This window comes from Filicampus tigris, chromosome 3 (genome assembly GCF_054856515.1).
Source record: "Filicampus tigris isolate MCC_2025a chromosome 3, RoL_Ftig_1.0, whole genome shotgun sequence".
NCBI classification, from domain to species: Eukaryota; Metazoa; Chordata; class Actinopteri; order Syngnathiformes; family Syngnathidae; genus Filicampus; species Filicampus tigris.
Genome location: NC_141219.1, coordinates 8,705,742 through 8,732,210, shown reverse-complemented (window position 1 = coordinate 8,732,210; position 26,469 = coordinate 8,705,742). Strand labels below are relative to the sequence as shown.

At 40.5% G+C, this 26,469-nt stretch overlaps 1 protein-coding gene across 2 annotated transcripts in view; it reads left to right on the top strand.

Moving 5' to 3' along the window:
* The first annotated feature begins 518 nt into the window (after positions 1 to 518).
* tmem255b (transmembrane protein 255B) overlaps positions 519 to 26,469 on the top strand; it is a 69,631-nt gene continuing 43,680 nt past the window's right edge. For both annotated transcript variants that reach the window (XM_086026171.1, XM_086026172.1), the window contains exons 1-4: positions 519 to 656; positions 1,930 to 2,072; positions 2,173 to 2,235; positions 8,266 to 8,355. In XM_086026171.1, coding sequence (XP_085882297.1) covers positions 593 to 656; positions 1,930 to 2,072; positions 2,173 to 2,235; positions 8,266 to 8,355 — 360 coding nt within the window. In that variant the 5' untranslated portion in view covers positions 519 to 592. The remainder of the gene's footprint in view (positions 657 to 1,929; positions 2,073 to 2,172; positions 2,236 to 8,265; positions 8,356 to 26,469) is intronic.

Below are 26,469 nucleotides of genomic sequence, written 5' to 3'. Positions count from 1 at the left end.
CTAAGAAAATAAATGTATATCAGATGTACTGTATAAATACAGATTTCAAATAAAGGACGCAGTTGTCGCTAATCTGGAATCACAAAATGTGTATTTTGGATGAATTGACCATCGGAGGGCGCTGTAAACTCAAACGTCCTCTTCAACCCAACAGCATCATGAGCAGTCATATAAAACCAACCTGCTGAGTCAAGCTCATGTAAGATGCATGAAGAAGTGAACGCTGAGATGGAACTGTGGATGCTCTCTCTCTCTCTCTCTCTCTCTCTCTCTCTGTCTCTCTCTCGCTCTCTCGCACACTATCTTTCTCTCTCTCCCTCCCTGCCTCTCTCTCTCTCTCTCTCTCTCTCTCTCTCTCTCTCGCTCCTCGAGGCAAAGTTGAGACGTCTGAGCTCAGGTTCAGCTATGGTGAACATTTCTTTTGCCCCCAAAGATGTTTGAATGTTGTATCATGTGTCGATTGTGAGCAGGCACCTTGGAGGATGCACTAGCTGTGGTGGACCAACAGGGACAAAAACCGCCTAAAAACTACCAGCGAGCTTATTGAGATCATATTTTCCCCCATTTATTCATTCATCTTGTCTGAGTCAAAATGCAACAGCCAGAAGCTCGCCAGACCACTCAGCCACCAGACACAGAGATCCTGGACCCAGAAGGTACTGTGTAATATTTTCCCATTTCATTGAATCTCAACAGAAAATGCTTCCCTAAACAAAATATAGTTCTACTCACATATAGGGAAAGAAACTTGCGCTAATGTTATAATAATCTTACTTGATTGGGATTGTGTTTTTATTAAATCTACTTATTTTGGGTCATCCTCTGAGTGACTAAGAAGATTGAAATCATTTTTATCAGGCAAGGCAACTTTATTAACATAGCACATTTCATACAAGGGGCAACTCAACCACAAGCAATAACAAAAAGAATAAAGTTATTCAAAGGCAAAGAAAACAAAAGAATCTTAATAAAATGACTAAAAGATTGTACATTGACATAAAATAAAGTAGCTTTCTGAAATTACTAAAGTATCATATAGTGAAACTCATTTTTGAAATGCTTAAAAGCCTTTCATCGAAGAAATGTGGAAAAAAGCAACTTATTAAATTTGCGTGCAACATAACAGCAAAATTCCGCTTCACCATGTTTGCTTTTCAATTAGCATTTTGGTAATTTATTCAAGAGTGATTGAAGATTGAAGAAGTGATTCACACACCAGTAGCAGAATCTAGAAATATATTTGACAACTGACTGGGAGCCAGAGTAAAGCCTTTAGGACTGGCGTAATATGTTCTCATCTCTTTGCACTGGTCAGGAGTTTTGCTGAAAGCAAATGTGTTGACATGACCAAAATGGAAGCGCAACAAAGTTAAATGATCATTTAGGAAGCACGCTTAGAAGGTAAAATTGGAAAAACACAGGCGGATTTATTACGCTGCAACGCTTGGATCCATTATTTCGGCTTGTATTTTATGTGATTACAGTACGTATATTGCTTTGTTGCTGTCTCTGTTTCTGTCCCACAAAAAGCAACGTAAAAGAACGACAGAAGAATGAAGACTAGTTTAATTGAGCATAGTAGTGGTTAGCACATCCTCCTCACAGTTCTGAGCTTGAGCGTTTAAATCCTGAGTCTTGCGTTCTTGTGTTTGCACGTTTTCCCTCCCACATTCCTAAACCTCGTCGTTGAAGACTCTAAATTGTCCTTCGATGTGAATGAGAGTGTGAATGTCTCTATGTGCCCTGCGATTGGGTTAAGGTTATAAAAAATGGATGGATGGGTAGGAATTAGTTGAGAGCGGGCCTCACTGTTTCAGTGCCACAAATTGAACATTTTTTTTTTTTTGGGCCCCTTGTCTTGGGCCCTTAGAATCATCTGCACTTTTGTCCCTATTGCGGCGCCTGTTTGAGAGCATCTCCCATTTACAGTTGCGTATGTGCGGAGGAAGAAAACTGCTCTGTGGGTAACTGCGGCTCTACTGACGTTGTCTCTGGTGGTGCTGGCTGTGGGTTTGATCTCTGCCACTCGCACGGACAATGTTCCAGTGGCTGGATATTACCCGGGAATCACTGTGAGTGGCAAGCACCTCCCTGCTCATACCTCTACTTTTACGGTCAAGTCCTGCCTGTGTTTGTAGAATAATTTCAACTTTGCTTTCTGTTCTCAATCAGTTGAGTTTTGGGGCATTTCTGGGCATCGTTGGCATCCACCTGGTAGAAAACCGCAGGCCTATGGTAAGTGTTGTTATACATTTGGCTAAACAATCCCATGGGACCAGGGTTATAAAATCTTTCCGTTTTTCATTATAGTTATCTTTTGTTTTGGACTTTTTAAATTCAGTTAGTTTTAATTAATTTTAAAATCAGGTTTGTTAGTGGGTGTTAGTTTTGTATTTTGTTTTTTTTTTCAAAAACGCCTTGCTTTAGTTTAGATTTTATTCGTTTTGTGTTAGTTTTCCTTTTTTTATACGGGGAGTATTTGTCTAGTGCAAGATGAAAACAAAAAAGGTCACTCAGTATTGTGTAATAAATTAAGGTAAACTGCAGTTCCCAAACGATTGTTTGACCTCCCTTCTTCTGTACGGATTTACAGCTATACAGAAATAAATGTATTTAAATGAATCCCGAAAGCTCATGTATAAAGCTAACTGACAAAGACAAAAACAAAGGACATTTTTGTTACAATTATAGCTAGTTTGAATTAGTTTTATAAACATAGATGTAGTTTGAAGTTTCACTTAGTTTTGGGTTGTTGTTTCTTTAAAGAATTTTCGTTTTTATTTGTATTATTACAAATATCTTTCCAATTTTATGTTCGATTAGTTCAATAGTTAAGGAATTTGCGTTCCTTAACTATAATAGATATACATCTACCCAACAACTATAAATAATGATTGGGATGGACAGTCACATGACACAGTTTTGGCCTTCTTTAGACACTAATGTATAATCCAAACACAATGACAAAATGTGATAGAGCAACAGAGCAATGGAAAATGGATACATGTGCCATATATAAAAGATTGTGTTACTGTCATTACCTGTGCGTTTTACAGGAAATTATTGACATGCGGAAAAATCTGATTACTCTGTACCTAAGTTATGCGTTCTTGCTCTCTGGGCGCTGGTTGCTGTTCATGAGTGCATTTGTGGTCAGTCAAAGAGATTCTGATTGGCTGTGTATTTCAGTGGCCAAAGCAGAAAATGAATTAGCATTGGTTGTTTGCTGAGGGGCCTCGCTTATTTGAGGCAGCCACACAGCCAAAGTGATCGTGTTGCCCATTTCAGACCTGAAATGCTTACTTTTGTTTTAGCATCTGTTCTCAAGGATTTGTGATTTTATTTTTTCATAATAATCTCGATAATATGACAATCGGACGAACATGACACAAATGTCATTCAGGAGTTTTGTTGTCATGGAGGTAGCATTCTCAGTATCTCATTCACATTGTGCGACGTGCTACAAGGTCTGAAGAGACCACCAGAGGCACAAAAACGAGTAGAGAAAAACACTGTCAACATTAATTTTATGATAATGTACCAACACACAATCAAATTGTGTTGAAGAATTTGTTTTACAAATCAATCCTGTAATCGTGTCCTGAGTTTTTGCAGCTATTGCTTGAGTAGGCTACAAAAAATATATGCAGATTACTGAACGCTTTTGTGTGATATTAATATGATCAAAAATCTCACAATGCAAATGAAATACAATAAACTGCCTCCCATCCCCCCTTCATTCATGCTCATACTATACTGTATATTCCGTCTTCTATCATCTGCAAATGTCATGATGCATGGGGATTCCAGTCCGACCTCATCTGTCAGCCTATCCTTCACTATTGCAAATAGGAAGGGGCTTAGAGCTGGTCCCTGATGCTGTCACACCTCCGCCTTAAACTACTCTGTCACACTTCCAGCACACTGCACCACTATACTTCTGTGCTCATACATGACTGGTACTCTTCATAGATATGAGACTAGTGCTGGGAAAGTGAAGCTTCAAATTTGCTTCATGAACCAGTTGTTGTATTTTTTTGACTCCTCTAGATGGCACTGTTGGTTTAACACTAGGACTATGAGAGCAGTCATTTTGACCGTTTTCAAACTTTGATGTGCGTATATAGTTATAAGTTGCTCCTGGCCTCTTGACTTTTCCTAATTCTGTCTTTATTTCATTACCATGGTGCAATTTTATGGTATTAAACAATATAAAAAAATTTATGAGCAATTACTCCTTTATCTACGGCGTGCCAGTCCATTTGACTGCTCTATTTAATCTTATGCACTTAGCGCTGGGATGGCTGGGATGGTTTCTATAGCAACCAGCGGCTGTATTGAGAAACGCTGCTAGTCACCATGATGGATAAAAGAATCTTACATAGTAGTTGAGAAGGCATTACATCTGCTTCAAACTATTGACGAGTCCGAGGATGAATTGCTTGGCTGGCACACAGTGAGTCAGAGTAAAAAAAAAGTCCTCCTGCCCCTCGTAGTTCTCATGGTTTCAAAACCCAGGTAGTCCTAGTGTTAAGAAAGGCGTTGAAGAAATGGCATGTCAGTGTGCTTTCAGCCCTATGTTGAACAAAGAGTACCATCCAGATGGCTCAATAAACACAACAACTGGTTCATGAATCATTTTGAAGCTTCATTTTCACATCACTACATGAGACCATACCGTTTCTCACAAATACTCACTTCTGTCGAGCCTCCACTACTCTTTCCTCTAACTTCACTGTGTGGTGACTCTGCACGGCACCCTTATTCTTAAAGATGGGCACCATAACATGTTTCGTCCATTCCTCATTTATCCTCTCACATTTTAGAATTCTATTGAACAACATGGTCAAAAACTTCACAGCCACATATCTTAGATGCTTGCATACCTCCACAGGTCTGTCATCAGGCCCAACTGACTTTCCTTGTTCATCTTTTGAAACTTTCCCAATGCTAATCATTGTTCCTCCCTGGTCCACCACAATGGCCTCTTCTACTCTTTCTTTTCTCCACTGCACATTTCTATCTATCTTTTGACCCACAGTAGCTGGATTTCCACTTGTGCCAAGTAGGTTAATGGTGTATGAAATTTTTGACAAAGTTTTAAGATGGATGCACTTCCTGATGCAACCTTCTGCATTCACCCGGGCCCGGGACCGGCGTACAATTTGCACCAGGCTGTGGGGCTGCATTCCCAACTGGGCAACAAACGCTAGGGGGAATTTTTTTTTTTTTTTGGATTGATTTTGAAATGATACATTACATAACATCCCGCCTGCACGATTGACTGAAATCTTGTATGAAATTTTAGTTTGCAGCGCTTGTAGAACTACACTGCATTGTACTGAGTCTGTGTTTAATATTTTTCCACACTCATGTAAAAGTAACCATCCATGTATTAATCACTGTAAAGGTTATGTTTCTGAGACAGTTCTGATATTATTATTCATTACATACTGTAACGGTATGTATATTTCCTTAATTACTGTTGATCATAGTTGAACATTATTTCAGTTTCTACTTCGAGACCTTCACCGAGATGCTTGAACAGGTCTAAATAGACTGACAAAATTTAGATATGTATTTATTAGACATTCCCTCTGCCGTCATGGCTAGTGAAGGCGACCAAGTGTGTCTGTAGTGAATTTTTCATGTGGACTTGACGGTGTCGTGTGGCAGCACGGATCCGCTTGTCGGTGTTGAGTGTTTGATTTTAAAAGCTGAGCAATAGGAGTAAGATGAATTGCAAGCGTTTTTGAATACATATCTGCCCATCAAGGGCTTTTAACGCAAAACTCAACACACAAGATTAACAAAGGCCTCGTGTTTCATTATATGAATACAGTATAAGTTTGGTCACAAATCCTTCTTTGATGACTTTTTGGGGTTTTCCTTTGAAAACATTTTCAAGTTTCTTTTTGTTGACAGAATGATATATCATACTGCTTTCGGTCTTTCCGCTGAATCTGTAATGCGGTATCTTTTCCAGACCACCCAAACAAAACAAAAAGACGTTGGCATCTCTTTTCACTACGCAGATGGCCTTCAAATTTCTTAAGAATGAATCATCAGCTGGTGCTGGTGGATGTGAAAAAATGGACGTACACAAAATTTCAACAAACTCAAACCCCAAAGTAGCAGCAAGGTGGTTGAGTGGTTCGCACGTCTCCTTCACAGTCAGGAGATGCTCATATGAATCTCTATTGCAACATCTCTGTGTGGTGTGTATGTTCTCCCCTATCCCCAAAAAGATGCTTCTAAGCTTAAATCAAGACTCCAAATTGCCCGTAATATCCTTCAGTCAGTCCAGAGTACCCAGCTTCTTGCTTCAAGTCATCTAACGATGTAATTCAGTTTTGGGCCCATAATGAGGACAGAAAGTGTAGAAAATGGATGGACAAAACCAAAATTGTCACAGCGGTTTTTGCATTGTCTCCAAGATGATCGTTTTTAAGGTTGATGATAAATACTATTATTTTTGATTGATTTATTGATTGATTGATTGCTTGTTTGCTTGATTGATTGATCAATTGAACATGTTAACACATAATGATATAAAAAATATATAGAAAGAAAGGAAATATCTTCCATAGCTGTCTTAGTTCAGCATAGTTAACATGTTCAAAGGGAGTAGAAAGAAGTAGATAAATTCTTAGTAAATTCAAAGTTTTTAATCATCACCCGAATGCGAAATACACAGTTGTTTCTCAAAGCTTAAATGCTGTATGTCATGGGGGTGTTTACCCTTCTTTTCCGTCATTTGCTGTGCATGTGTTTGAAACTTTAATGACGCTGTCTCAGGCTAAAATGGCTTCGTGCAGGTGTCCACTTCCCTACCGAGCCACGGCTTTCACTGTAAGAGGATAGCTGTCAGGTTGCTCTGTAAAGAACACCTCATCAAAGATGTGCAGCGTGGAGCATCTTCATGCATGTCTGACCTTGTTTTGGTGAACTACGAACAGCAGTGATGTGTTTAACGTCCGCACTGCCAAACCTTTTGGGGACTCGAAAAGAACCTGAATGAATGAATGTAATGTAATCCTCGAAAACATTCGTCAAATCACTGGAGGAGTATAATATAAGTTAAATATCAATACGTTAATAAAGATTTAAAAATATTTAACCCAGTTCATCAACGTGTCTTATATGCCTTTTCTTTAAAGTAGTCCTAGTTTCTCTTTAAAATAACCTTTTTTTTTTCCCCAGATATGGAGTTATTGTTTCACACTCATCCACCAATTTTTGACGCACTTTATTACATTTATGAAGTCGGATAAGGACCTTCAAAAGCTTCGAAAATGTCGACTAAAAGAACAAAAGAAAAAGTGAGAGGAAACTGGCCCTCCATTTTTACTCACGCTGCTGGCTCCTTTTCGACACAATGGCTTTTACTTTATGAGTAAACGCTTCACCAAACGGGTGTTCTGTTCTCACCTCTAAAAGCCTCTTGTCCACATCCTCACTATATTTCACAGACAAAATTCTTCCCGGTCACCTTGCAGCCTGAAGAGCATTATCGTATTTTAACCTACAGGCAATGGGATGTTCACTTCTTATTACCAGTGCTGTGGTGCTCTGTCACTGGACCAGTGAGCACTGCAAAAAGACCTTGCAGTGACTTTAGTTACACAGCGTAAAAGACATCCTTTCCCCAAGGCAGCTTGCCTTTCTTCCTTCTTTTTTACATGCTGTTTTGCATCGCTCATCTATGCACATGAGAGCAGATTAGAGGCTCTGTTTGGAGTGCGTGAAAGTGTTTTATGTCCTGACAGATGGTGCTAAGCTCATGTGAAGTCAGCCATTTGCCAGGCTCTATTGTCTGTGCTGCTGGCCTCATCTTCCGCTTGGAGCCCATAAAAGTCGAGGCATTTAAACAGCTAATGAAGTGGAGAGTCTGGGCTGGGGGCAGATAAAAACCCACCCGGAAAATTGTTGTTCTTTTTGCACCACTGTGTTTTCATTCAAACAACAGTCATCCACTTGTGTCATTGTTTCGCATGATACAAGAGATGGTTGAAGATGATGGTAAATCAAATATGATATGTGTATGTACATTTAGAAATATTAAAATGAATATTAAGTAAGTCTAGTAAAAACAAAAGTGTGTAGCATGTGTGCGTGTGCGTTATTACTCTTTGAGAACACACAGCAGAGAACTATACTCTATCATATCTGTGTGTGCATAGTACGTTTTACTGACCAATGAAATAAAAGTGTTGCTTCCGTAACTTGATACACTTCCGTCTCTGTACATCGGTTCTCTCCAAGCTGATGGCTGCCATTATCTTCACCAGCATTGGAGTTATTGCGTCCTTCTTCTGCGCCATCGTGGATGGGATCATCGCATCGGAATTTATCGTAAGTGTAACGAAACAAGGAAAACGTCGACAACTCAGTGTCTAACATACACCACTATCGCACTTTTTCACTCACTTAGCTTCTAGAAATGTACACAATGCAGCAACATAACAACATTCTAGGTTTGAGGACCTGGAAGCGAGCAAAAGCTCAGTTTGGCCCATTAACCCAGTGAAATATAAATTATATTATAATGGGTCTGGATGACTAAGAGTCAAGAGTTTAAAAAGCCATTCAGCTCTTGGCACTGAGTGGCTGATATTGATCAAGAATGCAATCAAAGGTGGCTCGCAGCCTCCCAGGACAGAAGAATTTATATTCATTGCTCCGTCAAGCCTCACACAATGAAATCGTTTAATGACCTCGTTCATTCTATCGTCCTGGTGCAGGAGGTGTGCTGCTAATTTGCAGTGTGAGCCATAGAAATGCCGAATTCACCCTCATGTGCAGCATGCGCTTGTCCCAAAATCCGAAACCTGTAAACCTGAGCTGTCAAACTCATTGTTGTCGCGGGCCACATCCAAGTTATGGTGTCCCTCGGAGGGCCGTTACTACTATCAACCCATCTGAATGTATGATCGCCTTATATTATCACATATACACAACAAATTGATGGCTAACAAGCTTTGAAATCAAAAGCCAGTAAATAGTTTGTTCAACTGTTTTTCAATGTATTTTAAAGGAGGGATTGGTAAGAAATGTCATATGCAGTGCTAAAAGTGAAAACAATTTGAAAGAAACATGTCAAGTAAACACGCATGATTTGCCTTCGCGGGCCACATAAAAAGATGTTGCAGGGCGGATCTGGCCCCTAGGACTCGAGTTTGACACCTGTACTATAAACAGTTGAACGACGGAAGCTTTTGGGATTGTATGGTGAGCACAAGGAAGACTTGGTGGTGTGTAAACCCTAACACGAGTTGGAAACCCTAACCTTAGTTTGAAACCCTACTTTGAAACCTTAACCCTAGTTTGAAACCCTAGTTGGAAAAAATAAATCCAGTTTGAAACCCTAGATGGAAACCCAAACCCTGGTTTGAAACCCTAGTTGGAAACCCTAGTTTAAAACCCTAACCCTAGTTTGAAACCCTAGTCCGAAACACTATCCCTAGGTTGAAACTCTACTTTGAAACCCTAACCCTAGTTTGAAACCCTAGTTGGAAACAATAACCCTGGTTTGAAACCACAGTTGGAAACCCTAACCCTAGTTTGAAACCTTATTTACAAAGCCTAATCTTAGTTTGAAACCCTAGTTGGAAAACCTAGCCCTAGTTTAAAATCCTACTTACAAACCCTAACCCTGGTTTGAAACCCTAGTTGGAAACTCTAACCCTAGTTTGAAACCCTAACCCTAGCTAGAAACCCTAACCCTAGTTTGAAACCCTAGCTAGAAACCCTAACCCTAATTTAAAACCCTAACCCTAGTTTGAAACCCTAACCCTTGTTTAAAACCCTAGCTAGAAACCCTAACCCTAATTTCAAACCCTAACCCTAGTTTGAAACCCTAACCCTAGTTTGAAACCCTAACGTAAAACCCTAACCCTAGTTTGAAACCCTAACCCTAGTTTGAAACCCTAGCTAGAAACCCTAACCCTGATTTCAAACCCTAACCCTAGTTTGAAACCCTAACCCTAGTTTGAAACCCTAACCCTAGTTTGAAACCCTAACTTGAAACCCTAACCCTAGCTAGAAACCCTAACCCTAGTTTGAAACCCTAGCTAGAAACCCTAACCCTAATTTGAAACCCTAACCCTAGTTTGAAACCCTAACCCTAGTTTGAAACCCTAACTTGAAACCCTAACCCTAGTTTGAAACCCTAACCCTAGTTTGAAACCCTAACCCTAGTTTGAAACCCTAGCTAGAAACCCTAACCCTAATTTCAAACCCTAACCCTAGTTTGAAACCCTAACCCTTGTTTGAAACCCTAGCTAGAAACCCTAACCCTAATTTCAAACCCTAACCCTAGTTTGAAACCCTAACCCTAGTTTGAAACCCTAGCTAGAAACCCTAACCCTAATTTGAAACCCTAACCCTAGTCTGAAACCCTAACCCTAGTTTGAAACCCTAACCCTAGTTTGAAACCCTAACTTGAAACCCTAATCCTAGTTTGAAACCCTAGCCCTTGTTTGAAACCTATCTGGAAACCCTAACCCTAATTTGAAACCCTAACCCTAGTTTGAAACCCTAACCCTAGTTTGAAACCCTAACTTGAAACCCTAACCCTAGTTTGAAACCCTAACCCTAGTTTGAAACCCTAACCCTAGTTTGAAACCCTAGCTAGAAACCCTTACCCTAGTTTGAAACCCTACTTTGAAACCCTAATTCAAGTTTGAAACCCTAACCCTAGTTTGAAACCCTAACCCTATTTTGAAACCCTAAATTGAAACCCTAACCCTAGTTTGAAACCCTAACCCTAGTTTGAAACCCTAACTTGAAACCCTAACCCTAGTTTGAAACCCTAACTTAAAACCCTAACCCTAGTTTGAAACCCTAACTTGAAACCCTAACCCTAGCTAGAAACCCTAACCCTAGTTTGAAACCCTAGCTAGAAACCCTAACCCTAACTTGAAACCCTAACCCTAGTTTGAAACCCTAACCCTAGTTTGAAACCCTAGCTAGAAACCCTAACCCTAATTTCAAACCCTAACCCTAGTTTGAAACCCTAACCCTAGTTTGAAACCCTAACCCTAGTTTGAAACCCTAACTTGAAACCCTAACCCTAGTTTGAAACCCTAACCCTAGTTTGAAACCCTAACTTGAAACCCTAACCCTAGTTTGAAACCCTAACCCTAGTTTGAAACCCTAACCCTAGTTTGAAACCCTAGGTAGAAACCCTTACCCTAGTTTGAAACCCTACTTTGAAACCCTAATTCTAGTTTGAAACCCTAACCCTAGTTTGAAACCCTAACCCTATTTTGAAACCCTAACTTGAAACCCTAACCCTAGTTTGAAACCCTAACCCTAGTTTGAAACCCTAACTTGAAACCCTAACCCTAGTTTGAAACCCTAACTTGAAACCCTAACCCTAGTTTGAAACCCTAACTTGAAACCCTAACCCTAGCTAGAAACCCTAACCCTAGTTTGAAACCCTAGCTAGAAACCCTAACCCTAACTTGAAACCCTAACCCTAGTTTGAAACCCTAACCCTAGTTTGAAACCCTAGCTAGAAACCCTAACCCTAATTTCAAACCCTAACCCTAGTTTGAAACCCTAACCCTAGTTTGAAACCCTAACCCTAGTTTGAAACCCTAACTTGAAACCCTAACCCTAGTTTGAAACCCTAACCCTCGTTTGAAATCCTAACTTGAAACCCTAACCCTGGTTTGAAACCCTACTTGGAAACCCTAAAATGTTTGAAACCCTAATTTGAAACCCTAACCCTAGTTTGAAACCCTACTTTGAAACTCTAACCCTAGTTTGAAACCCTACTTTGAAACCCAAAACCGAGTTTGAAACCGTAATTTGAAACCCTAACCCTAGTTTGAAACCCTAACCCTAGTTCGAAATCCTTACCCGAGTTTGAAAACCTAGCTGGAAACCCTAACCCTACTTTGAAACCCCAACCCCAGTTTGAAACCCTAGCTAAAAACCCTAACCCTAATTTGAAACCCTAACTTGAAACCCTAACCCTAGTTTGAAACCCTAGCAGAAAACCCTAACCCTATTTTAATACCCTAACTTGAAACCCTAACCCTAAATAGGGTTTCAAACTAGGGTTAGGGTTTCAAACTAGGGTTAGGTTTTCAAATTAGGGTTAGGGTTTCAAATTACGGTTTCTAGCTAGGGTTAGGGTTTCAAGTTAGGGTTTCAAACTAGGGTTAGGGTTTCAAATTAGGGTTAGGGTTTCTAGCTAGGGTTTCAAACTAGGGTTAGGAATTCTAGTTAGGGTTAGGGTTTCTAGCTAGGGTTAGGGTTCCTAGCTAGGGTTTCAAACTACGGTTAGGGTTTCAAGTTAGGGTTTCAAACTAGGGTTAGGGTTTCAAATTAGGGTTAGGGTTTCTAGCTAGGGTTTCAATCTAGGGTTAGGGTTTCAAACTAGGGTTAGGGTTTCTAGCTAGGGTTTCAAACTAGGGTTAGGGTTTCAAGTTAGGGTTTCAAACTAGGGTTAGGGTTTCTAGCTAGGGTTTCAAACTAGGGTTAGGGTTTCAAGTTAGGGTTTCAAACTAGGGCTAGGGTTTCAAATTAGGGTTTCAAACTAGGGCTAGGGTTTCAAATTAGGGTTAGGGTTTCCAGCTAGGGTTTCAAACTAGGGTTAGGGTTTCAAACTAAGGTTAGGGTTTCAAATTAGGGTTTCAAACTAGGGTTAGCGTTTCAAACTAGGGTTAGGGTTTCAAATTAGGGTTAGGGTTTCTAGCTAGGGTTTCAAACTAGGGTTAGGGTTTCTAGCTAGGGTTTCAAACTAGGGTTAGGGTTTCAAGTTAGGGTTTGTGTTTCAAAATAGGGTTTCAAACTAGGGTTAGGGTTTCAAATTAGGGTTAGGGTTTTTAGCTAGGGTTTCAAACTCGGGTTAGGGTTTCAAACTAGGGTTAGGTTTTCAAATTAGGGTTTCAAACTAGGGTTAGGTTTTCAAGTTAGGGTTTCAAATTAGGGTTAGGGTTTCAAATTAGGGTTAGGGTTTCTAGCTAGGGTTTCAAACTAGGGTTAGGGTTTCAAGTTAGGGTTTAAAACTAGGGTTAGGGTTTCAAACAAGGGTAAGGGTTTCAAATTAGGGTTAGGGTTTCAAAGTAGGGTTAGCGTTTCAAACTAGGGTTAGGGTTTCAAATTAGGGTTAGGGTTTCTAGCTAGGGTTTCAAACTAGGGTTAGGGTTTCTAGCTAGGGTTTCAAACTAGGGTTAGGGTTTCTAGCTAGGGTTTCAAACTAGGGTTAGGGTTTCAAGTTAGGGTTTGTGTTTCAAAATAGGGTTTCAAACTAGGGTTAGGGTTTCAAATTAGGGTTAGGGTTTTTAGCTAGGGTTTCAAACTCGGGTTAGGGTTTCAAACTAGGGTTAGGTTTTCAAATTAGGGTTTCAAACTAGGGTTAGGTTTTCAAGTTAGGGTTTCAAATTAGGGTTAGGGTTTCAAATTAGGGTTAGGGTTTCTAGCTAGGGTTTCAAACTAGGGTTAGGGTTTCAAGTTAGGGTTTAAAACTAGGGTTAGGGTTTCAAACAAGGGTTAGGGTTTCAAATTAGGGTTAGGGTTTCAAAGTAGGGTTAGCGTTTCAAACTAGGGTTAGGGTTTCAAATTAGGGTTAGGGTTTCTAGCTAGGGTTTCAAACTAGGGTTAGGGTTTCTAGCTAGGGTTTCAAACTAGGGTTAGGGTTTCTAGCTAGGGTTTCAAACTAGGGTTAGGGTTTCAAGTTAGGGTTTGTGTTTCAAAATAGGGTTTCAAACTAGGGTTAGGGTTTCAAATTAGGGTTAGGGTTTTTAGCTAGGGTTTCAAACTCGGGTTAGGGTTTCAAACTAGGGTTAGGTTTTCAAATTAGGGTTTCAAACTAGGGTTAGGTTTTCAAGTTAGGGTTTCAAATTAGGGTTAGGGTTTCAAATTAGGGTTAGGGTTTCTAGCTAGGGTTTCAAACTAGGGTTAGGGTTTCAAGTTAGGGTTTAAAACTAGGGTTAGGGTTTCAAACAAGGGTTAGGGTTTCAAATTAGGGTTAGGGTTTCAAAGTAGGGTTAGGGTTTCAAACTAGGGTTAGGGTTTCTAGCTAGGGTTTCAAACTAGGGTTAGGGTTTCAAGTTAAGGTTAGGGTTTCTAGCTAGGGTTTCAAACTAGGCTTAGGGTTTCAAGTTAGGGTTTCAAACTAGGGTTAGGGTTTCAAACTAGGGTTAGTGTTTCAAATTAGGGTTAGGGTTTCTAGCTAGGGTTTCAAACTAGGGTTAGGGTTTCTAGCTAGGGTTTCAAACTAGGGTTAGGGTTTCAAGTTAAGGTTAGGGTTTCTAGCTAGGGTTTCAAACTAGGCTTAGGGTTTCAAGTTAGGGTTTCAAACTAGGGTTAGGGTTTCAAACTAGGGTTAGGGTTTCTAGCTAGGGTTAGGGTTTCAAGTTAGGGTTAGAGTTTCAAGTTAGGGTTTCAAACTAGGGTTAGGGTTTCAAATTAGGGTTAGGGTTTCTAGCAAGGGTTTCAAACTAGGGTTAGGGTTTCTAGCTAGGGTTAGGGTTTCAAGTTAGGGTTTCAAACTAGGGTTAGGGTTTCAAGTTAGGGTTAGGGTTTCTAGCTAGGGTTTCAAACTAGGGTTAGGGTTTCTAGCTAGGGTTTCAAACTAGGGTTAGGGTTTCAAACTAGGGTTAGGGTTTCAAGTTAGGGTTAGGGTTTCTAGCTAGGGTTTCAAACTAGGGTTAGGGTTTCAAGTTAGGGTTTCAAATTAGGGTTAGGTTTTCAAATTAGGGTTAGGGTTTCCAGCTAGGGTTTCAAGCTAGGGTTTCAAACTAGGGTTAGGATTTCAAACTAGGGTTAGGGTTTCAAGTTAGGGTGAGGGTTTCTAGCTAGGGTTTCAAACTAGGGTTAGGGTTTCAAGTTAGGGTTTCAAACTAGGGTTAGGGTTTCAAGTTAGGGTTAGGGTTTCTACCTAGGGTTTCAAACTAGGGTTAGGGTTTCAAGTTAGGGTTTCAAACTAGGGTTAGGGTTTCAAGTTTGGGTTTCAAACTAGGGTTAGGGTTTCAAAGAAGGGTTAGGGTTTCAAATTAGGGTTAGGGTTTCCAGCTAGGGTGTCAAAGACGGGTTAGAGTTTCAAACTAAGGTTAGGGTTTCAAATTAGGGTTTCAAACTAGGGTTAGGGTTTCAAACTAGGGTTAGGGTTTCAAATTAGGGTTAGGGTTTCTAGCTAGGGTTTCAAACTAGGGTTAGGAATTCTAGTTAGGGTTAGGGTTTCTAGCTAGGGTTAGGGTTTCAAATTAGGGTTAGGGTTTCTAGCTAGGGTTTCAAACTAGAGTTAGGGTTTCAAGTTAGGGTTTCAAACTAGGGTTAGGGTTTCAAATTAGGGTTAGGGTTTCTAGCTAGGGTTTCAAACTAGGGTTAGGGTTTTAAATTAGGGTTAGGGTTTCTAGCTAGGGTTTCAAACTAGGGTTAGGGTTTCAAGTTAGGGTTTCTAACTAGGGTTAGGGTTTCTAGCTAGGGTTTCAAACTAGGGTTAGGGTTTCAAGTTAGGGTTTCAAACTAGGGTTAGGGTTTCAAATTAGGGTTAGGGTTTCTAGCTAGGGTTTCAAACTAGGGTTAGGGTTTCAAATTAGGGTTAGGGTTTCTAGCTAGGGTTTCAAACTAGGGTTAGGGTTTCAAGTTAGGGTTTCTAACTAGGGTTAGGGTTTCTAGCTAGGGTTTCAAACTAGGGTTAGGGTTTCAAGTTAGGGTTTCAAACTAGGGTTAGGGTTTCAAATTAGGGTTAGGGTTTCTACTTAGGGTTTCAAACTAGGGTTAGGGTTTCAAGTTAGGGTTTCAAACTAGGGTTAGGGTTTCAAGTTAGGGTTTCTAACTAGGGTTAGGGTTTCTAGCTAGGGTTTCAAACTTGGGTTAGGGTTTCAAGTTAGGGTTTCAAACTAGGGTTAGGGTTTCAAATAAGGGTTAGGGTTTCTACCTAGGGTTAGGGTTTCAAGTTAGGGTTTCAAACTAGGGTTAGGGTTTCAAACTAGGATTAGGGTTTCAAACTAGGGTTAGGGTTTCTAGCTAGGCTTAGGGTTTCAAGTTAGGGTTTCAAACTAGGGTTAGGGTTTCAAACTAGGGTTAGGGTTTCAAATTAGGGTTAGGGTTTCTAGCTAGGGTTTCAAACTAGGGTTAGGGTTTCTAGCTAGGGTTACGGTTTCAAGTTAGGGTTTCAAACTAGGGTTAGGGTTTCAAACTAGGGTTAGGGTTTCAAACTAGAATTAGGGTTTCAAAGTAGGGTTTCAAACTAGGGTAAGGGTTTCAAGATAGGGTTTCAAACTAGGGTTAGGGTTTGAAGCTAGGGTTAGGGTTTCAAGTTAGGGTTTCAAACTAGGGTTAGGGTTTCAAATTAGGGTTAGGGTTTCTAGCTAGGGTTTCAATCTAGGGTTAGGGTTTCAAAATAGGGTTAGGGTTTCAAAGTAGGGTTAGGGTTTCCAGCTAGGGTTTCAAACTAGGGTTAGGGTTTCAAACTAGGGTTAGGATTTCAAACTAGGGTTAGGGTTTCAAATTAGGGTTAGGGTTTCTAGCTAGGGTTTCAAACTAGGGTTAGGGTTTCAAGCTAGGGTTAGGGTTTCAAGCTAGGGTTTAAAACTAGGGTTAAGGTTTCTAGCTAGGGTTAGGGTTTCAAATTAGGGTAAGGGTTTCCAGCTATTGTTTCAAACTAGGGTTAGGGTTTCAAGTTAGGGTTAAGGTTTCTAACTAGGGTTAGGGTTTCAAGTTAGGGTTTCAAACTAAGGTTAGGGTTTCAAGTTAGGGTTTCAAACTAGGGTTAGGGTTTCAAATTAGGGTTAGGGTTTCTAGCTAGGGTTTCAAACTAGGGTTAGGGTTTCAAATTAGGGTTAGGGTTTCTAGCTAGGGTTTCAAACTAGGGTTAGGGTTTCAAACTAGGGTTAGGGTTTCAAATTAGGGTTAGGGTTTCTAGCAAGGGTTTCAAACTAGGGTTAGGGTTTCAAACTAGGGTTAGGGTTTCTAGCTAGGGTTTCAAATTAGGGTTAGGGTTTCAAGTTAGGGTTTCAAACTAGGGTTAGGATTTCTAGCTAGGGTTTCAAACTAGGGTTAGGGTTTCAAGTTAGGGTTTCAAACTAGGGTTAGGGTTTCAAATTAGGGTTAGGGTTTCCAGCTAGGGTTTCAAACTAGGGTTAGGGTTTCAAACTAAGGTTAGGGTTTCTAGCTAGGGTTTCAAACTAGGGTTAGGGTTTCAAGTTAAGCTTTCAAACTAGGGTTAGGGTTTCAAATAAGGGTTAGGGTTTCTAGCTAGGGTTTCAAACTAGGGTTAGGGTTTCAAGATAGGGTTTCAAACTAGGGTTAGGGTTGCAAACTAGGGTTAGGGTTTCAAATTAGGGTTAGGGTTTCTAGCTAAGGTTTCAAACTAGGGCTAGGGTTTCAAACTAGGATTAGGGTTTCAAGTTAGGGTTTCAAACTAGGGTTAGGGTTTCAAACTAGGGTTGGGGTTTCAGACTAGGGTTAGGGTTTCAAATTAGGGTTAGGGTTTCTAGCTAGGGTTTCAAACTAGGGTTAGGGTTTCAAACTAGGGTTAGGGTTTCAAATTAGGGTTAGGGTTTCAGACTAGAGTTAGGGTTTCATATTAGGGTTAGGGTTTCAAACTAGGGTTAGGGTTTCAAATTAGGGTTAGGGTTTCAGACTAGAGTTAGGGTTTCATATTAGGGTTAGGGTTTCAAACTAGGGTTAGGGTTTGAAATTAGGGTTAGGGTTTCTAGCTAGGGTTTCAAACTAGGGTTAGGGTTTCAAACTAGGGTTAGGGTTTCAAGTTAGGGTTAGGGTTTCTAGCTAGGGTTTCAAACTAGGGTTAGGGTTTCAAATTAGGGTTAGGGTTTCAGACTAAGGTTAGGGTTTCAAATTAGGGTTAGGGTTTCAAACTAGGGTTAGTGTTTTAAATTAGGGTTAGGGTTTCTAGCTAGGGTTTCAAACTAGGGTTAGGGTTTGAAATTAGGGTTAGGGTTTCTAGCTAGGGTTTCAAACTAGGGTTAGGGTTTCAAATTAGGGTTAGGGTTTCAAACTAGGGTTAGGGTTTCAAATTAGGGTTAGGGTTTCTAGCTAGGGTTTCAAACTAGGGCTAGGGTTTGAAATTAGGGTTAGGGTTTCTAGCTAGGGTTTCAAACTAGGGTTAGGTTTTCAAATTAGGGTTAGGGTTTCAGACTAGGGTTAGGGTCTCTAGCTAGGGTTTCAAACTAGGGTTAGGGTTTCAAACTAGGGTTAGGGTTTCAAATTAGGGTTAGGGTTTCTAGCTAGGGTTTAAAATTAGGGTTAGGGTTTCAAACTAGGGTTGGGGTTTCAGACTAAGGTTAGGGTTTCAAATTAGGGTTAGGGTTTCTAGCTAGGGTTTCAAACTAGGGTTAGGGTTTCAAACTAGGGTTAGGGTTTCAAATTAGGGTTAGGGTTTCAGACTAGGGTTAGGGTTTCAAATTAGGGTTAGGGTTTCAAACTAGGGTTAGGGTTTGAAATTAGGGTTAGGGTTTCTAGCTAGGGTTTCAAACTAGGGTTAGGGTTTCAAACTAGGGTTAGGGTTTCAAATTAGGGTTAGGGTTTCTAGCTAGGGTTTCAAACTAGGGTTAGGGTTTCTAGCTAGGGTTAGGGTTTCAAGTTAGGGTTAGGGTTTCTAGCTAGGGTTTCAAACTAGGGTTAGGGTTTCAAATTAGGGTTAGGGTTTCAGACTAGGGTTAGGGTTTCAAATTAGGGTTAGGGTTTCAAACTAGGGTTAGTGTTTTAAATTAGGGTTAGGGTTTCTAGCTAGGGTTTCAAACTAGGGTTAGGGTTTGAAATTAGGGTTAGGGTTTCTAGCTAGGGTTTCAAACTAGGGTTAGGGTTTCAAATTAGGGTTAGGGTTTCAGACTAGGGTTAGGGTCTCTAGCTAGTGTTTCAAACTAGGGTTAGGGTTTCAAACTAGGGTAAGGGTTTCAAATTAGGGTTAGGGTTTCTAGCTAGGGTTTAAAATTAGGGTTAGGGTTTCTAGCTAGGGTTTCAAACTAGGGTTAGGGTTTCAAATTAGGGTTAGGGTTTAGAATTAGGGTTAGGGTTTCTACCTAGGGTTTCAAACTAGGGTTAGGGTTTCAAGTTAGGGTTTCAAACTAGGGTTAGGGTTTCAAATTTGGGTTTCAAACTAGGGTTAGGGTTTCAAATTAGGGTTAGGGTTTCTAGCTAGGGTTTCAAATTAGGGTTAGGGTTTCTAGCTAGGGTTTCAAACTAGGGTTAGGGTTTCTAGCTAGGGTTAGGGTTTCAAGTTAGGGTTTCAAACTAGCGTTAGGGTTTCAAGTTAAGGTTTCAAACTAGGGTTAGGGTTTCAAATTAGGGTTAGGGTTTCTAGCTAGGGTTTCAAACTAGGGTTAGGGTTTCAAGTTAAGGTTTCAAACTAGGGTTAGGGTTTCAAATAAGGGTTAGGGTTTCTAGCTAGGGTTTCAAACTAGGGTTAGGGTTTCAAGATAGGGTTTCAAACTAGGGTTAGGGTTTCAAACTAGGGTTAGGGTTTCAAATTAGGGTTAGGGTTTCTAGCTAGGGTTTCAAACTAGGGCTAGGGTTTCAAACTAGGATTAGGGTTTCAAGTTAGGGTTTCAAACTAGGGTTAGGGTTTCAAACTAGGGTTGGGGTTTCAGACTAGGGTTAGGGTTTCAAATTAGGGTTAGGGTTTCTAGCTAGGGTTTCAAACTAGGGTTAGGGTTTCAAACTAGGGTTAGGGTTTCAAATTAGGGTTAGGGTTTCAGACTAGAGTTAGGGTTTCATATTAGGGTTAGGGTTTCAAACTAGGGTTAGGGTTTGAAATTAGGGTTAGGGTTTCTAGCTAGGGTTTCAAACTAGGGTTAGGGTTTCAAGATAGGGTTTCAAACTAGGGTTAGGGTTTCAAACTAGGGTTAGGGTTTCAAATTAGGGTTAGGGTTTCAGACTAGGGTTAGGGTTTCAAACTAGGGTTAGGGTTTCTAGCTAGGGTTAGGGTTTCAAGTTAGGGTTAGGGTTTCTAGCTAGGGTTTCAAACTAGGGTTAGGGTTTCAAATTAGGGTTAGGGTTTCAGACTAGGGTTAGGGTTTCAAATTAGGGTTAGGGTTTCTAGCTAGGGTTTCAAACTAGGGTTAGGGTTTCAAACTAGGGTTAGGGTTTCAAATTAGGGTTAGGGTTTCAGACTAGAGTTAGGGTTTCAAACTAGGGTTAGGGTTTCTAGCTAGGGTTAGGGTTTCAAGTTAGGGTTAGGGTTTCTAGCTAGGGTTTCAAACTAGGGTTAGGGTTTCAAATTAGGGTTAGGGTTTCAGACTAGGGTTAGGGTTTCAAATTAGGGTTAGGGTTTCAAACTAGGGTTAGTGTTTTAAATTAGGGTTAGGGTTTCTAGCTAGGGTTTCAAACTAGGGTTAGGGTTTGAAATTAGGGTTAGGGTTTCTAGCTAGGGTTTCAAACTAGGGTTAGGGTTTCAAATTAGGGTTAGGGTTTCAGACTAGGGTTAGGGTTTATAATTAGGGTTAGGGTTTCAAACTAGGGTTAGGGTTTGAAATTAGGGTTAGGGTTTCAAACTAGGGTTAGGGTTTGAAATTAGGGTTAGGGTTTCTAGCTAGGGTTTCAAACTAGGGTTAGGGCTTCAAACTAGGGTTAGGGTTTCAAATTAGGGTTAGGGTTTCTAGCTAGTGTTTCAAACTAGGGTTAGGGTTTCTAGCTAGGGTTAGGGTTTCAAGTTAGGGAAAGGGTTTCTAGCTAGGGTTAGGGTTACAAGTTAGGGTTTCAAACTAAGGTTAGGGTTTCAAGTTAGGGTTTCAAAATAGGGTTAGGGTTTCAAACTAGGGTTAGGGTTTCAAATTAGGGTTAGGGTTTCTAGCTAGGGTTTCAAACTAGGGTTAGGGTTTCAAGTTTGGGTTTCAAACTAGGGTTAGGGTTTCAAAGAAGGGTTAGGGTTTCAAATTAGGGTTAGGGTTTCCAGCTAGGGTGTCAAAGACGGGTTAGGGTTTCAAACTAAGGTTAGGGTTTCAAATTAGGGTTTCAAACTAGGGTTAGGGTTTCAAACTAGGGTTAGGGTTTCAAATTAGGGTTAGGGTTTCTAGCTAGGGTTTCAAACTAGGGTTAGGGTTTCAAGTTTGGGTTTCAAACTAGGGTTAGGGTTTCAAAGAAGGGTTAGGGTTTTAAATTAGGGTTAGGGTTTCCAGCTAGGGTGTCAAAGACGGGTTAGGGTTTCAAACTAAGGTTAGGGTTTCAAATTAGGGTTCCAAACTAGGTTTAGGGTTTCAAACTAGGGTTAGGGTTTCAAATTAGGGTTAGGGTTTCTAGCTAGGGTTTCAAACTAGGGTTAGGAATTCTAGTTAGGGTTAGGGTTTCTAGCTAGGGTTAGGGTTTCAAATTAGGGTTAGGGTTTCTAGCTAGGGTTTCAAACTAGAGTTAGGGTTTCAAGTTAGGGTTTCAAACTAGGGTTAGGGTTTCAAATAAGGGTTAGGGTTTCTAGCTAGGGTTTCAAACTAGGGTTAGGGTTTCAAATTAGGGTTAGGGTTTCTAGCTAGGGTTTCAAACTAGGGTTAGGGTTTCAAGTTAGGGTTTCTAACTAGGGTTAGGGTTTCTAGCTAGGGTTTCAAACTAGGGTTAGGGTTTCAAACTAAGGTTAGGGTTTCAAATTAGGGTTTCAAACTAGGGTTACGGTTTCAAACTAGGGTTAGGGTTTCAAATTAGGGTTAGGGTTTCTAGCTAGGGTTTCAAACTAGGGTTAGGAATTCTAGTTAGGATTAGGGTTTCTAGCTAGGGTTAGGGTTTCAAATTAGGGTTAGGGTTTCTAGCTAGGGTTTCAAACTAGAGTTAGGGTTTCAAGTTAGGGTTTCAAACTAGGGTTAGGGTTTCAAATAAGGGTTAGGGTTTCTAGCTAGGGTTTCAAACTAGGGTTAGGGTTTCAAGTTAGGGTTTCTAACTAGGGTTAGGGTTTCTAGCTAGGGTTTCAAACTAGGGTTAGGGTTTCAAGTTCGGGTTTCAAACTAGGGTTAGGGTTTCAAATTAGGGTTAGGGTTTCTAGCTAGGGTTTCAAACTAGGGTTAGGGTTTCAAATTAGGGTTAGGGTTTCTAGCTAGGGTTTCAAACTAGGGTTAGGGTTTCAAGTTAGGGTTTCTAACTAGGGTTAGGGTTTCTAGCTAGGGTTTCAAACTAGGGTTAGGGTTTCAAACTAGGGTTAGGGTTTCAAACTAGGGTTAGGGTTTCAAATTAGGGTTAGGGTTTCTAGCTAGGGTTTCAAACTAGGGTTAGGGTTTCTAGCTAGGGTTTCAAACTAGGGTTAGGGTTTCAAACTAGGGTTAGGGTTTCTAGCTAGGGTTTCAAATTAGGGTTAGGGTTACAAGTTAGGGTTTCAAACTAGGGTTAGGGTTTCAAGTTAGGGTTTCTAACTAGGGTTAGGGTTTCTAGCTAGGGTTTCAAACTTGGGTTAGGGTTTCAAGTTAGGGTTTCAAACTAGGGTTAGGGTTTCAAATTAGGGTTAGGGTTTCTACCTAGGGTTAGGGTTTCAAGTTAGGGTTTCAAACTAGGGTTAGGGTTTCGAACTAGGATTAGGGTTTCAAACTAGGGTTAGGGTTTCTAGCTAGGTTTAGGGTTTCAAGTTAGGGTTTCAAACTAGGGTTAGGGTTTCAAACTAGGGTTAGGGTTTCAAATTAAGGTTAGGGTTTCTAGCTAGGGTTTCAAACTAGGGTTAGGGTTTCTAGCTAGGGTTTCAAACTAGGGTTAGGGTTTCAAACTAGGGTTAGGGTCTCTAGCTAGGGTTTCAAATTAGGGTTAGGGTTTCAAGTTAGGGTTTCAAACTAGGTTTAGGGTTTGAAGTTAGGGTTAGGGTTTCTAGCTAGGGTTTCAAAATAGGGTTAGGGTTTCAAATTAGGGTTAGGGTTTCAGACTAGGGTTAGGGTTTATAATTAGGGTTAGGGTTTCAAACTAGGGTTAGGGTTTGAAATTAGGGTTAGGGTTTCAAACTAGGGTTAGGGTTTGAAATTAGGGTTAGGGTTTCTAGCTAGGGTTTCTAGCTAGGGTTAGGGTTTCAAGTTAGGGAAAGGGTTTCTAGCTAGGGTTAGGGTTACAAGTTATGGTTTCAAACTAAGGTTAGGGTTTCAAGTTAGGGTTTCAAAATAGGGTTAGGGTTTCAAACTAGGGTTAGGGTTTCAAATTAGGGTTAGGGTTTCTAGCTAGGGTTTCAAACTAGGGTTAGGGTTTCAAGTTTGGGTTTCAAACTAGGGTTAGGGTTTCAAAGAAGGGTTAGGGTTTCAAATTAGGGTTAGGGTTTCCAGCTAGGGTGTCAAAGACGGGTTAGGGTTTCAAACTAAGGTTAGGGTTTCAAATTAGGGTTTCAAACTAGGGTTAGGGTTTCAAACTAGGGTTAGGGTTTCAAATTAGGGTTAGGGTTTCTAGCTAGGGTTTCAAACTAGGGTTAGGAATTCTAGTTAGGGTTAGGGTTTCTAGCTAGGGTTAGGGTTTCAAATTAGGGTTAGGGTTTCTAGCTAGGGTTTCAAACTAGAGTTAGGGTTTCAAGTTAGGGTTTCAAACTAGGGTTAGGGTTTCAAATAAGGGTTAGGGTTTCTAGCTAGGGTTTCAAACTAGGGTTAGGGTTTCAAATTAGGGTTAGGGTTTCTAGCTAGGGTTTCAAACTAGGGTTAGGGTTTCAAGTTAGGGTTTCTAACTAGGGTTAGGGTTTCTAGCTAGGGTTTCAAACTAGGGTTAGGGTTTCAAGTTAGGGTTTCAAACTAGGGTTAGGGTTTCAAATTAGGGTTAGGGTTTCTAGCTAGGGTTTCAAACTAGGGTTAGGGTTTCAAATTAGGGTTAGGGTTTCTAGCTAGGGTTTCAAACTAGGGTTAGGGTTTCAAGTTAGGGTTTCTAACTAGGGTTAGGGTTTCTAGCTAGGGTTTCAAACTAGGGTTAGGGTTTCAAACTAGGGTTAGTGTTTCAAACTAGGGTTAGGGTTTCAAATTAGGGTTAGGGTTTCTAGCTAGGGTTTCAAACTAGGGTTAGGGTTTCTAGCTAGGGTTTCAAACTAGGGTTAGGGTTTCAAACTAGGGTTAGGGTTTCTAGCTAGGGTTTCAAATTAGGGTTAGGGTTTCAAGTTAGGGTTTCAAACTAGGGTTAGGGTTTCAAGTTAGGGTTTCTAACTAGGGTTAGGGTTTCTAGCTAGGGTTTCAAACTTGGGTTAGGGTTTCAAGTTAGGGTTTCAAACTAGGGTTAGGGTTTCAAATTAGGGTTAGGGTTTCTACCTAGGGTTAGGGTTTCAAGTTAGGGTTTCAAACTAGGGTTAGGGTTTCGAACTAGGATTAGGGTTTCAAACTAGGGTTAGGGTTTCAAGTTAGGGTTTCTAACTAGGGTTAGGGTTTCTAGCTAGGGTTTCAAACTAGGGTTAGGTTTTCAAGTTAGGGTTTCAAACTAGGGTTAGGGTTTCAAATTAGGGTTAGGGTTTCTAGCTAGGGTTTCAAACTAGGGTTAGGGTTTCAAATTAGGGTTAGGGTTTCTAGCTAGGGTTTCAAACTAGGGTTAGGGTTTCAAGTTAGGGTTTCTAACTAGGGTTAGGGTTTCTAGCTAGGGTTTCAAACTAGGGTTAGGGTTTCAAACTAGGGTTAGGGTTTCAAACTAGGGTTAGGGTTTCTAGCTAGGGTTTCAAACTAGGGTTAGGGTTTCAAACTAGGGTTAGGGTTTCTAGCTAGGGTTTCAAATTAGGGTTAGGGTTTCAAGTTAGGGTTTCAAACTAGGGTTAGGGTTTCAAGTTAGGGTTTCTAACTAGGGTTAGGGTTTCTAGCTAGGGTTTCAAACTAGGGTTAGGTTTTCAAGTTAGGGTTTCAAACTAGGGTTAGGGTTTCGAACTAGGATTAGGGTTTCAAACTAGGGTTAGGGTTTCAAGTTAGGGTTTCTAACTAGGGTTAGGGTTTCTAGCTAGGGTTTCAAACTAGGGTTAGGTTTTCAAGTTAGGGTTTCAAACTAGGGTTAGGGTTTCAAATTAGGGTTAGGGTTTCTAGCTAGGGTTTCAAACTAGGGTTAGGGTTTCAAACTAGGGTTAGGGTTTCTAGCTAGGGTTTCAAACTAAGGTTAGGGTTTCAAGTTAGGGTTTCAAACTAGGGTTAGGGTTTCAAATTAGGGTTAGGGTTTCCAGCTAGGGTTTCAAACTAGGGTTAGGGTTTCAAACTAAGGTTAGGGTTTCAAATTAGTGTTTCAAACTAGGGTTAGGGTTTTTAGCTAGGGTTAGGGTTTCAAGTTAGGGTTTCATACTAAGGTGAGGGTTTCAAGTTAGGGTTTCAAACTAGGGTTAGGGTTTCAAATTAGGGTTAGGGTTTCTAGCTAGGGTTTCAATCTAGGGTTAGGGTTTCAAACAAGGGTTAGGGTTTCAAAGTAGGGTTAGGGTTTCCAGCTAGGGTTTCAAACTAGGGTTAGGGTTTCAAACTAGGGTTAGGATTTCAAACTAGGGTTAGGGTTTCAAATTAGGGTTAGGGTTTCTAGCTAGGGTTTCAAACTAGGGTTAGGGTTTCAAATTAGGGTTAGGGTTTCTAGCTAGGGTTTCAAACTAGGGTTAGGGTTTCAAGTTAGGGTTTCTAACTAGGGTTAGGGTTTCTAGCTAGGGTTTCAAACTAGGGTTAGGGTTTCAAGTTAGGGTTTCAAACTAGGGTTAGGGTTTCAAATTAGGGTTAGGGTTTCTACCTAGGGTTTCAAACTAGGGTTAGGGTTTCAAGTTAGGGTTTCAAACTAGGGTTAGGGTTTCAAGTTAGGGTTTCTAACTAGGGCTAGGGTTTCTACCTAGGGTTTCAAACTTGGGTTAGGGTTTCAAGTTAGGGTTTCAAACTAGGGTTATGGTTTCAAATTAGGGTTAGGGTTTCTACCTAGGGTTAGGGTTTCAAGTTAGGGTTTCAAACTAGGGTTAGGGTTTCAAACTAGGATTAGGGTTTCAAACTAGGGTTAGGGTTTCTACCTAGGCTTAGGGTTTCAAGTTAGGGTTTCAAATTAGGGTTAGGGTTTCTAGCTAGGGTTTTAAACTAGGGTTAGGGTTTCTAGCTAGCGTTTCAAACTAGGGTTAGGGTTTCAAACTAGGGTTAGGGTTTCTAGCTAGGGTTTCAAATTAGGGTTAGGGTTTCAAGTTAGGGTTTCAAACTAGGGTTAGGATTTCTAGCTAGGGTTTCAAACTAGGGTTAGGGTTTCAAGTTAGGGTTTCAAACTAGGGTTAGGGTTTCAAATTAGGGTTAGGGTTTCCAGCTAGGGTTTCAAACTAGGGTTAGGGTTTCAAACTAAGGTTAGGGTTTCAAATTAGGGTTTCAAACTAGGGTTAGGGTTTTTAGCTAGGGTTAGGGTTTGAAGTTAGGGTTTCATACTAAGGTGAGGGTTTCAAGTTAGGGTTTCAAACTAGGGTTAGCGTTTCAAACTAGGGTTAGGGTTTCAAATTAGGGTTAGGGTTTCTAGCTAGGGTTCCAAACTAGGGTTAGGGTTTCTAGCTAGGGTTAGGGTTTTAAGTTAGGGTTTCAAACTAGGGTTAGGGTTTCAAACTAGGGTTAGGGTTTCAAACTAGAATTAGGGTTTCAAAGTAGGGTTTCAAAC